At 45.8% G+C, this 17,842-nt stretch overlaps 1 protein-coding gene across 3 annotated transcripts in view; it reads right to left on the minus strand.

Moving 5' to 3' along the window:
* KATNIP (katanin interacting protein) overlaps positions 1-17,842 on the minus strand; it is a 218,146-nt gene that overhangs the window by 106,826 nt on the left and 93,478 nt on the right. For all 3 annotated transcript variants that reach the window (XM_047780241.1, XM_047780240.1, XM_047780239.1), the window contains 2 exons: positions 3,753-4,020; positions 1,587-1,718 (listed from right to left, as the gene is read on the minus strand). In XM_047780241.1, coding sequence (XP_047636197.1) covers positions 1,587-1,718; positions 3,753-4,020 — 400 coding nt within the window. The remainder of the gene's footprint in view (positions 1-1,586; positions 1,719-3,752; positions 4,021-17,842) is intronic.

Consider the following 17,842-nt stretch of genomic DNA (forward strand, 5'->3'; position numbering starts at 1 on the left):
ACTTCGCCGTGCAGCAGAAATTGACAGAACATTGTAAATCAATTACAAGAAAAAATGAAAAAATAAGGAGTTCCCGTCGTGGCTCAGTGGTTAGCAAACCCGACTGGCATCCATGAGGATGCGGGTTTGGTCCCTGGCCTCAATCCATGGGTTAAGGATCTGGCGTTGCCATGAGCTGTGGTGTAGGTTGCAGTCGCGACTCGGATCTGGTGTGGCTGTGGCTGTGGTGTAGGCTGGCGGCTACAGCTCTGATTCGACCCCTAGTCTGGGAACCTCCATATGCTGCAGGTGCCACCCTAAAAAGACGAAAACACACACACACGAAATTAAAAAATAAAAATAAAATAAAGTGCCTTGTCTTGTATGTGTACAATCTTCTCTTCCAGTTAGGTTTGGGATGTGAGAAGGGGTAATCAGAGAATGCCTGGGGGCTGCCCTGCCTGCCTGCAGGCTCCGCTGGCACCCAGTGCCTCCTGAGCCAGAGTGTGGGAGGGTCAACACCCCCAGGCACAGCCTGGAACCCAGGACCCAAGGGAGGGTCCCTCATCCACCCTGGGGGTGGAGAGCAGAGATAAAATGCCAGGCTTCAGCTCAGCACTGCCCCTCCCCCAGCCCTCCCTGGTCAGGTATAGAGGGCCACTTGGCCAGTAAACTTGCTTGGTGATGATGCCAGTTTTGGCTCCTCCCCTTTTCTGCCCCCTACCAGGGACCACCTCCTAAATGGATTACTTGTTCTGGAATCCTCATCTCAGAGCCTGGTTTGGAGTCTGGTTCTGCACAATCCAAACCAAGAGGATTTTGTTTTGTTTTGTTTTTTTGCTTTTTAGGGCCATACCCACAGCATATGGAAGTTCCCAGGCTAGGGATCAAATCAGAGCTGCAGCTGCCGGCCTACGCCACAGCCACAGCAATGAAGGATCTGAGCTGCATCTGTGAACTACACCACAGCTCACGGCAACACTGGATCCTCAACCCACTGAGCAGAGCCAGGGATTGAACCTGTGTCCTCATGGATACTAGTCAGATTCCGCTGAGCCATGATGGGAACTCCCTCGGAGATTAAAATTTCAATCGACAGACTAAAACAGACTGCCCGCCGCAGTGTGGGTGGGCCTCGTCCAATCAGTTGAAGGTCTGAATAAAACAGAAAGGTGGACCCTCCCCCCAGGAAGAGCCTTTCCTCCAGCAGATTGCTTCTAGACCTCAGCTGCCACACCGGTCCTGCCTGATGGCCTTCAAACTGGAACACAGACGTCCCCTGAGCCTGCAGCCTGCTGACCCATTCTGCAGAGTGGACTGCCAGCCTCCATAATCGCATGAGCCAATTCCTTATAATACATTTTTCTCTTTCTCTTCATATATGTCTATATCTATATATCTATAGATACATGGCTATAGAGATTTATCGATACACACACACACCCTATTGGTTCTGTTTCTCTGGAGACCTTGACTCAAAATACACGTGTTCAAGATCAGCTCTGGCCTGGGGGAGGGGGGGGTGCCAAAGCCAGCACATCACGACAGCCCACCGAGAGTGACCCAAACCCAGTCCCAGCCTGGCTCAGGGCCCCCAGGGGTCTTACTTGAGCACACCCTCTCCTGGTCTGGGAACACGGTCGGGGGCTGGGGATTCAGGTTTGGCTCCGGTTTGCTGGGAATAAAGACCTCAGCGTTGTCCTTCCGCTTAGCCGACAAATTCCTTTCCTTTTTATTACCTGCAGGAAAAGAATTGTTTCTGGGTCAAACGCTGAGTGCAAGCAGAGGTGGGACAGTCTGCTCAGGCATCTGTTTATTTTTCGTGTTCGCGTATTCAGTCAACAAACATTGACAGAACCCCTGCTCTGTGCCAGGTGCCACGCTAGTTTGGGATTAGAGGTGTGAATAAGGCAGACAGCAAAATAAGTTTGCGGAGAGCCGCGACGTGCCAAGCACCCCGTTTTGGTAAATAAATGAATTATTCTAGGACAGGCGCAGGTGTTCAAGGTTTAACGTTCCCGAATAGGGACAAGTCTTACAATGGATGGGGTGTTGGGTTGAACTGGCAGCAAGATACATTAAATAAATGATGCAACCAAGGAGATCCTGGAGTTGGAAAAGTATAGTAGCACACACTTGCTGCCCGCAGGGCTCTCGCAGCCTCACGGAGGAAAAGACGGGATGGTTGAATGGATAAGAGAGCAGGGCTGGGCCAGAAAAAGGAGTCCAGTACCAAGGTCACGGAGGAGGAAGCAGCCTGGAGGTATGCAGCTGACAGGAAAGAGGCCCCTAAGTGATGACTAGGATGCCACCAGGGCCCAGAACTGGGGAGGGGGGGGCATTCCAGACACAGGGAGCAGTGTGTGTGTGTGTGTGTGTGTGTGTGTGTGTGTGTGTGTGTGTGTGTGTGTGTGTGTGTGTGTGAAGGCTTGAGAGCTGAAATATGCGTGGCCGGTGAGGGGCTGGGGGCTGGGCTGGTGAATGGAGTCAGACAGTGAAGGGTCCATGGGCCAGGATTTAAAGTCAGCGTTTCCCAAAGTGGGGTGCCTGGACCACTGGTGGAACAGGAGATGAATCCAGTTGCTACCTAGGTGGATATTTCTTAAGCAGTTATCTATCTTAATGTGGGGGGGAGCAACCGGCATATCGAACCTCGATTTTATCAATATCATTGCTTTAAAAAAATCTTAGAATTAGGCATTCCTGTCATGGCGCAGCGGAAATGAATCTGAGTAGGAATCATAAGGTTGCAGGTTTGATCCCTGGCCTCGCGCAGTGGGATAAGGATCCGGCATTGCCGTGAGCTGTGGTGTAGGTCGCAGATGAGGCTCGGATCTGGCGTGGCTGTGGCTGTGGCTGTGGCTGTGGTGTAGGCCAGTGGCTACAGCTCCGATTAGACCCCTAGCCTGGGAACCTCCATATGCTGCAGGTGCAGCCCTAGAAAAGACAAAAAGACAAAAAAAAAAAAAGAAGAAGAACAATTGGGCCCATCCTGTCCCAGCACAGTTCCTGGAGCATGAAAGGTGCCCAGTGGATGAATGAAGGAACAACACAGAACCAAGCACATCTTTTTCAGGCTACCACTGACTGCTCTTGAGTAAACGCTCAGGATTCACTCAGACCTCCAAGCCCAGGCTGGGGCCTGGGGAGACCTTGTTACAGGCCCCTCGGGCTCCCACCTGCTCCCCTCAGTGGGAGTCTGCCTCCTGCTGGGGCTAAGGAGTCAGCCGGAGGCTGCTGATGAAAGGGGCGGCGGAGAGGGGCTGTGAGAGGCGTGCAAGCTGCCCACCACCTGCCGCCTTCCATGTGCTGCTGCAGCCTCAGAGCGGGGCCTGCCCTGCAATCTAATCGCTAAAAAATGTAATGCTAAAATTAGGACATGATGAGGGCTGCACAACTATGAATATAACAAGATTCATTGAATTAAAAAAAGGACATATTGGGAGCTCCCCTCGTGGCTCAGGGGAAACAAATCTGACTAGCATCCATGAGGATGCAGGTTCGATCCCTGGCCTCGATCAGTGGGTGAAGGATCTGGCATTGCCGTGAGCTGCAGTGTAGGCTGCAGAGGCAGCTCAGATCCTGTGTTGCTGTGGCTGTGGTGGAGGCCGGCAGCTACAGCTCCGATTTGACCTCTAGCCTGGGAACCTCCATATACTGTGGGTGTGGCCCTAAAAAGACCAAAAAAAAAAAAGGGACCACTGGAAATTTAAGTCTACTTTTAGATCCAGAGACATCAAAGGCAAAGAAATGCCACAGAAGACAGAGCTTACTTTTGGAAGCCGGGTTAAATGCCAGCACCACGAGGGCGTCTGGACCCTGGGGAAGGCGTCCTTCTGTCCCTTGGTCCTCGGGAACATCCTTTGGCACCGAGTCCCCACTGGAAAGAGGGGGGTCCTCTCTTGGACAGCCCGCCAGCGCCGGGTCCTCAGGCTCCGGCCCAGAGAGTACATCTTCTTCGATGGAGTCATACTCATCACTGGAATGATCCTTTTCTTTCTTTTGTAGACTGACACTAAGTTCCAGGCTTTTCCTTAGCTCCTGCCAAAGGTCAGGAAGAGAAGTGAGAAAAGAAACCATGTTCCTTTGAGAAAAACTCATTTGAAAATCGATCATAAGAACCAAAGAACTATTATTCCTCCCAAGCTACCATTTAGCAAAATCCATCTCAACCCATGTATTGTCCTCGCCTTGAAGATGAGAAAACAAAAGGGCAGAGACAAAGGAGCAAGTCTCCTCCGGACAGAGCAGCATCTGTGGGATTAACACTAGTGTTTATAGACCTAGGATGCCACTAAGAGTGTGTGCGTGTGCGTGCGTGCATGCACGCGCATATGCATGCACATGCGTAGCAATTTTCATTTGGGAGCGTGCTAAAACAGATTGTGGGGTTCTACCCCTTGAGTTTCTTTTTTCTTTTTTTTTTTCTTTCCTTTTTATAGCCACACCCACGGCATATGGAAGTTCCCAGGATACAGGTCGAATCAGAGCCACAGCTTCCAGCCACAGCCACAGCCACAGCCACAGCCACGGCCACGCCAGATCTTGATCCGAGCCATGTCTTTGACCTACACCACAACTCAAGGCAACTCCAGATCCTTAACCCACTGAGCGAGGTGAGGGATCAAACCCACATCCTCATGGGTACGAGTCAGGTTCTTTACACACGGAGCCACAGTGGGAACTCCCTATCTATCTCTTGAGTTTCTGATTCAGTGGGTCTTGGGTGGGGCCTGAGAATTTGCATTTCTAACAAGATGATGCTCTTGATGCTGGTCCAGGGACCACACTTTGGCCATGAAATCCCAACAGCCTCCAAGTGATCCTCATAGTCCAGATGGTTGAATGTCTGGGAGACAGTTGTGGGGGTTGTAAAAGAGACTGAACATCATAATATGTAGTACTTAACTACAGCTGCTTGCTAATTTTTTCATACGTGCTTCATTTCTATGAAATTGTAGATTTACAACCTTTTTTTTTTTTTTTTTTTAAACAGCTGCACTCGCAGCATATGGAAATTCCTGCGCCATGGGTCAGATTGGAGCTGCAGCTGCCAGCCTATGCCACAGCCACAGCCACAGCCACATCTGATCTGAGCCCCATCTATGACCTATACCACCACTTCCAGGCAACACTGGATCCTTAACCCACTGAAGGAGGCCAGGGATTGAACCCGCATCCTCACAGAGACAACATCGGGTCCTTAATCTGTGGAGCCACAATGGGAACTCCTGGATTTACAATATTAAGGAGCTCTCCCTGTGGCGCAAAGGGATTGGCGGTGTCTGGGGAGCACTGGAGCCCAGGTTTATTCCCTGGCCCGGCAGAGAGTAGGCGGCAACTGCGGCTCGGATCTGATCCCTGGCTGAGAACTCCATATGCCACAGGGCAGCCAAAAAAGACAAAAAACAAAAAAAGATTAACAATCTTAAGACCAAGCATTAAAATCTAGACTTACAGTGGCTAGAAAATTTATCACGGAAGCCAGGATACATTGGAAAAGGAATAGAGGCGCTATAATATTTACGCTGCAACAAAAAGTGCACACTGGACCATCTGGAAAAACCAGTATGTTTGGGAGTCCTTGTCATCGCAAAGTGGAAAGGAATCCAACTAGTAGCCACAAGGATGTGGGTGCAATCCCTGGACTTGCTCAGTGGCTCAGGAATCTGGCGTTGCCGTGAGCTGTAGTGTAGGTTGCAGACATGGCTCAGATCTGGCATTGCTGTGGCTGTGGCATAGGCTGGTGGCTGTAGCTCTGATTGGACCCCTAGCCCCTAGCATGGGAACCTCCATATGCCGTGGGTGTGGCCCTAAAAAGCACAAAAATAAATAAATGAATAAATACATGATCTGGTTCTTTCTTGCTGCTTAGAGTAAAATGCCAGAGAAAAGGGACAGACTGAGACAACTATTGAGTAAATTTGATGATTTAGGAAACTCTCAGCCTATCCAGGTTGCAAAAAGATGCTAAAACGTGGGAGATTCACTGTTAGAAAAGCAGGCTCTGGAGAAAAAAACCAAGGGTGTGGCTGGACAACATTTCGCTCATACTGCAGAAGAATCCACAGTTTATGCAGTCGCACTGAGGGCTCTTTGAAGAGATTAGATACGTGACTCACGAATCCCCTTAGACATCTCAGCAGAACCAGGAACAGAGATGGGACCATCCAGGAAAGATTTGTGGAGGAGCCTCTTGCCTAATGGAGTGACTCCTAGAGACATACATAGGAGACACACGTGATTTTTGAGAATATCACACCAGCAGAAACACTGCCGGCTTGGATTGAACGGGAGAAAGGACAAAAGAAAAGAAAGCGGTCAGACTCTCCAAATTCTACAGGCAGGACACAGGCTGATGAAACTGTATAGATGCAAGTACAAGCTGCCCTTCATGACAGAAGAATGACTCCCAGGGTGGAGTCATGCCCCAGAGGGTGGGACCCTGGGCCACAGAGAATTATCCCCATGCCTTGAAACCTAGTGGTGTTTGCCCAACTGGATTTTGAAATTGCTTGGAATTGGTGAAGCAGTTTAATAGGAATGTCCATAACTGTTACCCTGTGCCTGACCCACCACTGTATTTGGGAGCAGATAACTTATTTTCCGGTTTTACCACGGCAGAGGAAGAGGAATCTTGCCCTAAGATGAGTAAGACCCATAGTCTCATCCCTACCTAATCTCTTTTTATTTATTTATTTATTTATTTTCTCTTTGTCTTTTTAGGTGTGGCATATGGAGGTTCCCAGGTTAGGGGTCGAATAGGAGCTATAGCTGCTGGCCTAGGCCACAGCCATAGCAACTAGGGATTGGAGCCATGTCTTCGACCTATCCCACAGCTCATGGCAACGCTGGATCCTTAACCCACTGAGCAAGGCCAGGGATCGAACCTGCATCCTCATGGATGCTAGTCAGATTCGTTTTCCTCTGAGCCATGATGGGAACTCCCACCCCTGCCTAATTTAGATAGATAGAACGAGACTTGGGAATTTTGACCAGATGAGACTTAGATGATATTTTGGACCTAAGTTGGTACTGTAATGGGTGGAGGCTTTTGGAAATCTTGGGATGGGATGGAGTATTTTGCACATGAGATGGACATGAATCTTTGGGATCAGAGGGCAGGCTGTCGTAGGCGCTCACAGCTGTCCACGTTCTAATGCCTTGGATGGTGAATGTTACCTTCCACGGCAAAGGGACTTTGCAGTTGTGATTAAGTGAAGGATCTTGGGATGGGGGAGGCTACCTTGGATAGCTAGGTGGGCCTATGGAATCACAAGGGTCCTTCTAAGAGGGAGGCAGGAAGAGAAGATAGAAGGATGGAAGCAAAGGTTGGGAAGGAGAGAAGATGGTACACTGCTGGACACAGGCCAGGGAATACAGGTGCCTCTAGAAGCTGGAAAAGGCAAGGAAAGAATTCTCCTCTGGAGCCTCCAGAAGGAACACAGGTCTGCTGACACTTTTTTTTTTTTTTTGTCTTTTTAGGGCTGCACCTGTGGCATACAGAGGTTCCCAGGCTCAGGGTCAAATCAGAGCTGCAGCTGCCAGCCTACACAGCCACAGCCACAGCCACAGCAATGTCAGATCCGAGCCGAGTCTGCCACCTACACCACAGCTCACAGCAACACCAGATCCTTAACCCACTGATCAAGGCCAGGGATCGAACCTGCATCCTCATGGATACTAGTCAGATTTGTTACCACTGAGCCCCGACAGGAACTTTCGGTCTGCTGATACCTTGATTTCAGACCAGGGAAACTGAGTTTGGATTTCTGACCTCCAGAACAGTAAGATAAGCCACTAAGTTTGTGGTAAGGTTTTTTTTTGGCTGCACCTGCGGCATATGGAGGTTCCCAGGCTAGGGGTCGAATTGGAGCTGTTGCTGCTGACCTACACCACAGCCACAGCAATGCCAGATCCAAGCAGTGTCTGCGACTACACCACGGCTCACGGCAACGCCAAATCCTTAACCACTGAGCAAGGCCAGGGATCGAACCTGCAACCTCATGGTTCCTATTAGATTCCTTAACCACTGAGCCACGACGGGAACTCCATTAAGTGACTAAATTTTGAGAGTTCCTCATTGCCCGCCCCAAGGTGCAGAACTGAGGCCGAGAGCCTTTCCGCCGTTCTAACTTGTCACCATAATTAAGTGGCAGAATCGTGACCTGAGGCTTCAGCCACTGCTCCCTGCTCCTTCCAGATCACCGAGTATAAAACAGCCTCACTTGCATTCTGTCGTGGTCTAACCAAATGAATTTGCCAAATGAATGGCAAATATTCTCATTCATTTATTCATGCCTGAAGGTGTGCTGCGGGTGCCGCGCTAAGGGTGAGGTCAGGGCAGGGAGCAAGATGGCACATCCATGCACAAAGAAAAAGAAACAGGGACTTCCTGCTGTGGCCCAACAGGATCAGCAGCACCTCTGGAGCACTGAGACACAGGTTTGATCCCCGGCCCAGTACCATGGATTAAGGAGCTGGTGTGGCTGTGTCTGTGGCATAGGCTGACAGCTGCAGCTCTGATTCGACCTCTAGCCTAGGAATTTCCGTGTGCCTTGGATGTGGCCCTCAAAAGACAAAAAGAAAAGAAAGAAAGAAAGAAACAAAGAAACAAAGAAACAAAGAAAGAAACAAAGAAAGAAACAAAGAAAGAAACAAAGAAACAAAGAAAGAAAGAAAAGAAAAAACAAAGAAAAAGAAATCTCTCTTGTGATGAAGAAATCTGCATTTCTATAATGCCTTCTGCTTCAATTTGGTTTTGCTTCTGTTAATGCAAATATAAATGCCTTCATTGTATTTACAAAGCATATATGTATATTTATATATGTGTGTATATATATAAATATAAAAGATTATATTATATATAGGTATATATAGAAAAGAACTCTAGATTCTGCATGGCGACAATCTTTTTTTTTTTTTTTGGTCTTTTTGTCTTTTTAGGGCCTCACCTGTGGCATTTGGAGGTTCCCAGGTTAGGGGTTGAATCAGAGCTATAGCCACCGGCCTACACCACAGCCACAGCAATGCTGGATCTTTAACCCACTGAGCAAGGCCAGGGATGGAACCACCCTGTGTCCTCATGGACACTAGTTGGGTTCATTAATTGCTGAGCCACAACGGGAACTCCTTTTATTTTTTTAAACTATCTTCTTCACAAAGGAAAATAATACATTTGTTTCACACTGAGTGAGCAAACTTTAGGAACGAGGCCCTTCTAATGCTTTGTGATCTAAAACCATCTGCTCCAGGGGCAAAGGGGAGAGGAACTAAGTAGCCACATTCTCTAGAGAAAGCTGTTCAAAACCTTTCCATCTGGAAAGAGGAGGACCTTGGCTTGGTTGCTTTGAAAGCCAACCTGCCATCCTTCAAAGGAATACCGTGCTGGGGGATCTACCTGCTGCTTTGAAGCTGTCATCCAGAAATTCCTCTCTGAAAACTTGCTTTATAGCTTTGCTTTAAAACCTTGTTATATGCAGTTTCAATGGTCAGCCCTTAAAAAGTTAAGTTCAAGCCTTTTCAACAGAAAGCCTTCTGCATGGTGGCCGGGCTGCAGATACCCACGAGTGGAAAGCAGATATAGGACTGTATACAAATTGGCCTCCTTGCTAGAAAGCCAGGGAGCAGGTGGACGAAGGAAGGATGCCTGGGCCAGTGACTAAAATACAGCCAGCGTTTGATGGTCAGCGGTTTAATGCCTTACAAGCCTAATATTCCTCTTTTCGGCTGGGCTAGGAGAAGAAGAAAGCCTGATCACCATAACGATGAAGCGTCTGCAATAATAGCAGCAACTTTAATATCAACAAAAGCAGGAGGTCCATCATGGCGCAGCGGAAACGAATCTGACCAGGAACCATGAGGTTGCGGGTTCAATCCCTGGCCTCCCTCAGTGGGTTAAGGATCTGGCGTTGCTGTGAGCTGTGGTGTAGGTCGCAGACGTGGCTCGGATCTCAAGTTGCTGTGGCTGTGGTGTAGGTCGGCAGCAACAGCTCCGATTAGACCCCTAGCCTGGGAACCTCCATGTGCCACAGGTGCGGCCCTAAAAAGCCAAAAAAAAAAAAGAAAAAGAAAAAAGAAAGCCAGGTGCTCAGTGACCGTCCCTTGGCTTACATGAAATTGATGATATCTGCCTGCAAAAGCGTTGGACACAAAGCTGCCAAGAAGCCACTAAACATGTTGAAATGTGTATTAGGTGCTGGTGGATGAAGCATTAAACCTCTAACTATGCTCACAAAGGGGAACAGCTCAGTCTAAGTGCTGGGCATGGGTTCCGGATCTGACTCTGGCGGCTCTATGTCCCCAAGCAAGTCTCTGAGCTTCAAGCCTCCACCTCTCACGTGGGAAAATGTGCCCTGACAACCTGACAAGGTTGTCGAAGGGATGCAATGAGATAATAGCTATGAAGTAGTGTTTCGTGATTGCTGTAACAGAGGTCCGGTTTTTATAGAAAATTTAACGTTGAAATGACAGCATATTCTTTATTTCTCAGACCCTATTGACATTGTCTACAAGAAGATGGGATGTTTGTTTATTTATTTATTTATTTATTTTTGTCTTTTTGCCTTTTCTAGGGCTGTTCCTGTGGCATATAGAGGTTCCCAGGCTAGGGGTTGAATCAGAGCTGTAGCTGCCGGCCTACACCACAGCCATAGCAACGCAAGATCTGAGCCATGTCTGTGACCTACACCACAGCTCATGGCAACGCCAGATCCTTAACCCAGTGAGCGAGGCCAGGTATCGAACCCGAAACCTCATGGTTCCTAGTTGGGTTCGTTAACCACTGAGCCACGACGGGAACTCTGAAGAGAGGATGTTTAGATCATGAAGCCACACTGGATACTTTAGGAGAGTCCTCAAGAGGAAGCAGCAGTCTCTGGGGGTAGAAGTCACGAATGCACAGTGAACCCCTAGTTCTGTCTCTCATTCAATCGGCAATTTTATACAATTGGGATTTGCATGTGTTGTTAGTCGCAATAATTCCCACTAACTCCTGTTGCTTTATATGAGCCATTTTACATATATTAAGCTGCCTGGCCCAGAAAGGATTTTAACCCTGAATTGAGGGGTTAGCTAACTAATTTGTCCTTCTTTTCCTTCATTCATTAATTGTTGAAAAATATATGTGTTCCCATAAGTAGATCTGGTTGCTAAGTGCTAGGGACAGAATGATGAATAAGACAGAGACAGAGTTCCCGTCGTGGTGCAGTGGTAATGAACCTGACTAGAATCCATGAGGATGCAAGTTCAATCCTTGGCCTTGCTCAATGGGTTAAGGATCCAGCGTTGCTGTAAGCTGTGGTGGAGGTTGCAGACACGGCTCTGATCCTGTGTCGCTGTGGCTCTGGCGTAGGCTGGAGGCTACAGCTGGTTCAATCCCTAGCCTGGGAACCTCCATATGCTGTGGGTGCGGCCCTAAAAAGACAAAAAAAAAAAAAAAAGAGAGAGAGAGAGAAGAAGGCAGGGCAATGTCTCAGGAAGTTGTCATCCCCAAGGCAGACTAGGAGGTCCTGAATCTAGAAGAGCAGCTGAGGCACACAGCTTCCAGGAGCAGGTTGTGCCCCAACCCCATAACTGTCTGGGTGAGGTTACAGCAAATAGAACAAGCAGAGGGAGTGGAAGCCTCAAATATTAAGATGAGCAGACAACCAAGAATGACCAAATATTTAGGGAAAACCAAAACCCTGAGATGGGTGTCAAATTTAATAAACAAAAAAACTAATACCCAATGAAAAAGAGTTAATAGAGGAAGTAGAGGAAGACTTTAGAACACTGAAAATTAACATCCCTGGAGAGATTTAAGAGGATATTTTATTCCTGAAAAAGAAACAACCAGAGATCTTGAGGGTTTTTTTTGTGGTTTGTTTTTGTTTCTTTAGGGCCGCACCTGCTGCATATGGAAGTTCCCAGGCTAGGGGTCAAATCAGAGCTACACCTGCTGGCCTACGCCACCGACACAGTAATGCAGGATTCAAGCCATGTCCGTGACCTACACCACAGCTTACGGCAATGCTGGATTCTTAACCCACTGAGTGAGGCCAGAGATTGAACTCACATCCTCATGGATGCTAGGCGGGCTTGTTACCGCTGAGCCACAGCAGGAACTTCGGAGATCTTGAGTTTCAATTTTATCATTTACCATTTTTAAAAGGTGAAAAGATTTATATAATCTGAAGAGAAACCAGAGTATTATCATTACCCCTTTTAAGAAGATAATCTCAATAGCAGAGAGAGCTAAAAGGTGAAAAATTAAGTGTACTAGAAATCCAAGCCAAACAATTTCACAAGAACACAGTATAAGAAGACAACAAGAAAAATATGAAAGAAAAATAAAGAGATTTAAAAGATAGATCTGGGTCAACATTCGTCCAAGAGAAGCTCCAGAGAAGAAACAGTGGAAAATAATAACAATAATAACAAAAGCCAATAATAAATGAACATTCGCCAATGCTAAAGAAAGCCTTAAGCCTTTAGACTGAAAAGGCCCATGTAGCGCTTTAAATGGGGCAAAGATATACTCATATGGATAAATGGAACCATCTATCAGAAAACATCTTGACTCTATATGCACACGATGACAGAGACTTGAAATTTATAAAGCAAAAACAGGGAAATAGAAGGGAAAGTTGACAAGTTTTCAGAAATCACCCAGATTAAATAGGCAAAAATTAGGCAGGGCTCTACTGCAGCTGTTTACTAATGAGCATAAGAATTTCCTGGGACCCTTATTAAAAATGTAGACTCTGAGCACCCCATCTCCCCTCCAAACCCAGTTCTGTATCTTTGAATTTACCTTTTGAATAAAATCCAAGGTGATTCTGATAAAGGTGCTCGGAGACCATACTGGGACATACATAGTCACCAGGTTAAATGACACAATTAAGAGCTTGATTTAATAGATATACTGAGTAATTTACCCCCCAAAGAGAATGATTATTCTTTTTGAAATACCACAGAGCTTTCATAATCTGGTAGACCACACAGTCTCAAAACTTTCCAAAATGACAGAAATAAAGCAGACCAATCTCTAATCATAGTGTAGTAAAATTAGAAATTAACATAGAAAGATAGACAAAAACACTCTACTTAAAATATCTACAAAAAAAGTCTTCTAAACAAAGAAAAAAAATGCCCTAAAATGCAAACCAATAGAAATAAATGATAATGAAAACACTACATATACAGCAAAATGTATAAGGACAAAGCAATATTCAGAGGAAAATTTATAGCCTTAAAATTGCTATCTTAGAAAACAAGACTGAAAAAAAAGTGGGTTAAGTACGTAAATCAAGAAGCCAGTTATGGAATGAGGTGGAAGAGAACCAAAGTAATAAATGAAACCAAAAAGTTTTGGGAAGGAACCAAGATAAAAGTAGAAACCAACAGAAATAGAAAACTATAAAGGAATGAATGAATGACAAAATAAATACAGTATACATGCTCAATAGAACTGAAAGCTGGGCCTGGTCTGGCTGGGTGGTAGAGAGAGCTTTTCATATTTTACTCAGTTTATTTCTTAACTGGCTTGAATCTTTTTCTAATGAGAAAGCATTCATGTATTAGATGTCATATAAAATGATACAAAATAAGGAGGCGATAACTGCAAGAAATAAAAAGATCACTTATGCCAATATTCATTCAGAGGTCATTTTTAAATTTCCATTAATATTGAAAAGGATGCTTTAGGAAGTCAAATACCATCCAGCAACTTCACTGACAGGAATGTTCTCTTGGGTGAAAGGATCACTACATCTCTCAGTTCCAGACCTGCATTTCATGGCTATTTAGTGCTTGTTCAGCATCAGTCAACATGAATCATTCATGCTCATCACTGAATTATTCCTGCTCATCTGGCTTTGTGCTGTCTGACCCACCTGCTCAGGGCCTTGCCTAATGACATCAGCCAGGTGGTCCTCTGGTCTGAGCTATCCAGCTGGGCATCTCTGGTTACATTCAGGACACTATGCCCTTGATGGTTCTGGGTACCAGAGGGGCTAACTCAAGTGTCAATGGGAAGGAAAAAAAAACCTTTTCCTCTTCTCTTGTCAGGAGCTAACAAAGCTTTCATTGTCTAAAACAAAAGTTGCAAGCTGGCAGTCTGAAGACCAAATCTGGCCAGCAGGCACATTTTGTTTGGTGCATAGAAAATCGTGAATTCGTTACCAACACACACACACACAATGGGAGAAGTTGGAAACAAACCCAGGTACTTGGCTTCTCTTAAAACCAGAAAGCCTGGTGTCACTGGGCCCCTATTTCCATATGATGAAAGCCAGCAGCACTGTGACTGTTCCCTGCATCCCCATTTCTCCCTGCCATGCCCTGACACCCAGGCCAAGGGCCCTTCTGGCTACCCTGCCTGCCTCACTCATGCCATTGAAAATATAATGAGCACTCACTTCCAGAAATCCTAATATTTCAGAATCCAAATGACATCTCCCAAACTGACTTCTACTGCAAGTAGCACAAAAATTCTTTGTCAGATTATGTGTCCTGATTCATAGTTTGGAAAATACTGCCACCATAATTATAACTTAGGGATGGGATGACTGAAACTCAGGTATGTGTGGGCTGGGCAGGTGCCCAATCAACATCTCTGCTACTCTCGCTCATTGATTCTCATTGATTCAATCAATTGATGACTCAATTCTTTTGCTTAACAAAGATGTGCAAACTAATGCTACACCATGCACTTTCCTAGGGACCAAAGACACAGCAGGCAATGAGAGAGCACATGTCTCTGCCATCATGAAGCTTAGATCTGGAGTCGGGGAAGGGTGTTTCAAGCCCTAAATATATAACTTGCAAACAGCCTCCAGACATAGTCCTTGGATGAGTGGGCGATTCCATAAACTATCATGGATCCTCTGCTCCTGTGGATTTTGCAATACGGGGACACCACCTAAGACTTAGGATTTCAGAGCTGACGGGCTCAGGAAATATCCAGTCTACTCCTCTTGGTCGTAGGGGAGGAAATGGACCTCCAAAAGAATGTGATTTAGCCAAGGCCCCCCAGAGTTTATAGAAAAGTCCAAGCTACCCTCTCTAGATAAGCTGAGTCTCAGCCACTTGCTCTCCTTACTCCCTGAAACAGGAGCCACCAGCTCCCACAGCTTCAGAAGATGAAACGTCAGGTGAAATGGCAATTGGAGTCTCAGTGACAGACAATAGGGAGTGGTGAGGTCCAGGGCAAACTGAAGGGTGCATGCTCAGAACAGAAGGGTTTAGATTCAAGATAAAACAACAACAACGATGATTTAAGCACACCACCAGGCCAGCCAATGAAATACACCTGTGGGCTGTGAGGTCGCAGGTCCAAGCCCTCCCCTGGTGACACATCCTCTTCCATTTATCACTGTATTTCTACCTTTATCTTGACTTTGAGCATAATTTTTTTCGAGTCATAGCTAAAATGAAGCCCTCTCCTACATGCTCCTATCTTCTCTGAATTGGTTTTTCTTCTCAAGTTTAAGACATGTTTTGAATGTGACCAAAGGGAAAAAAACAAATTTGAAGATGTATATTTATTTTCTTAACATAATAATGCCTTAATGTAACACTACAAAATTAATTTCTTTTTTGTCTTTTTGTCTTTTCTAGGGCTGCACCTGTGACATATAGAGGTTCCCAGGCTAGGGGTCTAGTCAGAGCTACAGCTGCCGGCCTACACCACAGCCACAGCAGTGCCAGATCCAAGCCGTGTCTGCAACTTACACCATAGCTCATGGCAACGCCGGATCCTTAACCCATGGAACAAGGCCAGGGATCGAACCCACAACCTCATGGTTCCTAGTCGGGTTGGTTAACCACAGAGCCACTATGGGAACTCCCAAAATTGATTTTCTATGTACCTAAAATTCACCTCTTTAAATAGTCAAAAACCTAAATAATTTTATATGGAAATATTTCTAAAATAGAGGAAGATTCCCCTGTGTTCTTAAAAGAGTATGTATATTAAGCATAATTCATTCTTTTCTTAATACTAAGGGTCAATGTTCTGGACAGAAATTGATCTGCAGTATAGGAGATATTGTCAGGAGCTATTAGGCTTTCATATCTTTTATTCATTAAGTGACATCTTCTCCTGAGTTTCCAGAAGTGCAGGCTATGGTTTGAAGGCAAGGATAGAGCCCCCCTCATCCCTTTCTGGCTTTTGTGGATATCTGGATTTTTGATGTTGTTGTTGTTATTTGATTTTCATTTTCCTTTTTACTTTACAGTTCTCTTATTTTTATATGCTGTAGAAGAGATTTTTTTTTTTGTCTTTTTGCACTTTCTAGGGCCACACCCTCGGCATACTGAGGTTCCCAGGCTAGGGGGCCAATCAGAGCTGTAGCCACTGGCCTACACCATAGCCACAGCAACGCGGGATCCGAGCCATGTCTGCGACCTATACCACAGCTCACGGCAATGCCGGATCCTTAACCCACTGAGCAAGGGCAGGGATCGAACCCGCAACCCCATGGTTCCTAGTTGGATTCGTTAACCACTGTGCCACGACGGGAACTCCAAGATTTTTAACTTCAAATGTTAACATTTGTTTCTTTCATAGTCCCCAAATTCAAGCCACAAAGACCAAATGATCTCTAAAACTTTCTTTCCATTGGAGGTAGACTCTGATCTTTCAGGCCTTCTGATTCAGAATCCCCAGAAATTCTTAAAAACTGTGCTACCTCCTATAAACAATTCTCTTAGCTTAAAAAATTAGACCTAAAATAAATTTTTTTTTTCTTTTTGGAAGTTCCCAGGCTAGGGGTCAAATCAGAGCTGCAGCTGCGGTCTACCAACACACCCACAGCAAAAACCGGATCCGAGCCGCATCTGTGACCTACGCCACAGCCTGCAGCAACAACAGATCTTTAACCCACCACGTGGAGCCAGGAATCAAACCTGCATCCTCATGGATACTAGTCGGGCTCATTACTGCTGAGCCACAAGGGGAACTCCCTTTAGTTGGCTTTTTAATTTTTATTTTGAGCTAGTCGTACACAACACAGAGTGAGCCTATGTACCCTTCATCCAGTTCCCCCCACGGTAACAGCCTATACAGTTAGCACGAGAGTACAATCCAGAAAATGACATCAATACAATCCTACTGTTTAAATGAGGTCTCCCTTTTTTTACTTTTTTCTATGTCTTCCTTTGCTGATGCTTTGCTCTACTGAAGCAGCTTATCTCCTCCTTAATGTGCTCGCTTCTTAAATACTTATACTGAAAAAAATGTAAAACCCACGGAAACTGCATCAGCATGGTATAGCAGAAGGGTGTAATGAGCATCCAAACACCTTTCACCTGCATTCACAGTCCTCAGAGACCTCAGAACAAGGACCTTCTCTTAACGTAACCCCAATGTAATTAATTACCAAATTCAGGAAAGGTAACATCAGTCAGTAATATTTTTTCATGTAAGATAATTCACCTTTTCGAATTTCATTCATTTCCCCAAATCATCCTTAAATTTCCAGCAATCTCCCCCAGCCTCCCAGCATCTCATGTCACATAACTGTGGCATCTCTTTTGCCTCCTTTAACTGGAGCAGCCTTCTCTGTGTCTCAGGAAACTGACACTGCTGAAGCCCCTGGGCCAGTTGTTTTGTAAACTGTCCCTTAACTTGGCTTTGTCTGCTTGTTTCCTCATTGGATTTTACTTGCCCTTTATTTTTATTATTATTATTATTTTTATTTTTATTTTTATTTTTATTTTTTTTTGCTTTTAACCGCTGCATATGGAGGTTCCCAGGCTAGGGCTCTAGTCGGAGCTACAGCTGCCAGCCTACACCACAGCCACAGCCGCGCCAGATCCAAGCCGCATCTGCAACCTACACCCCAGCTCACGGCAACACCAGATCCTTAACCCACTGATC

The sequence above is a fragment of the Phacochoerus africanus genome, chromosome 5 (assembly GCF_016906955.1).
Source record: "Phacochoerus africanus isolate WHEZ1 chromosome 5, ROS_Pafr_v1, whole genome shotgun sequence".
NCBI lineage: Eukaryota > Metazoa > Chordata > Mammalia > Artiodactyla > Suidae > Phacochoerus > Phacochoerus africanus.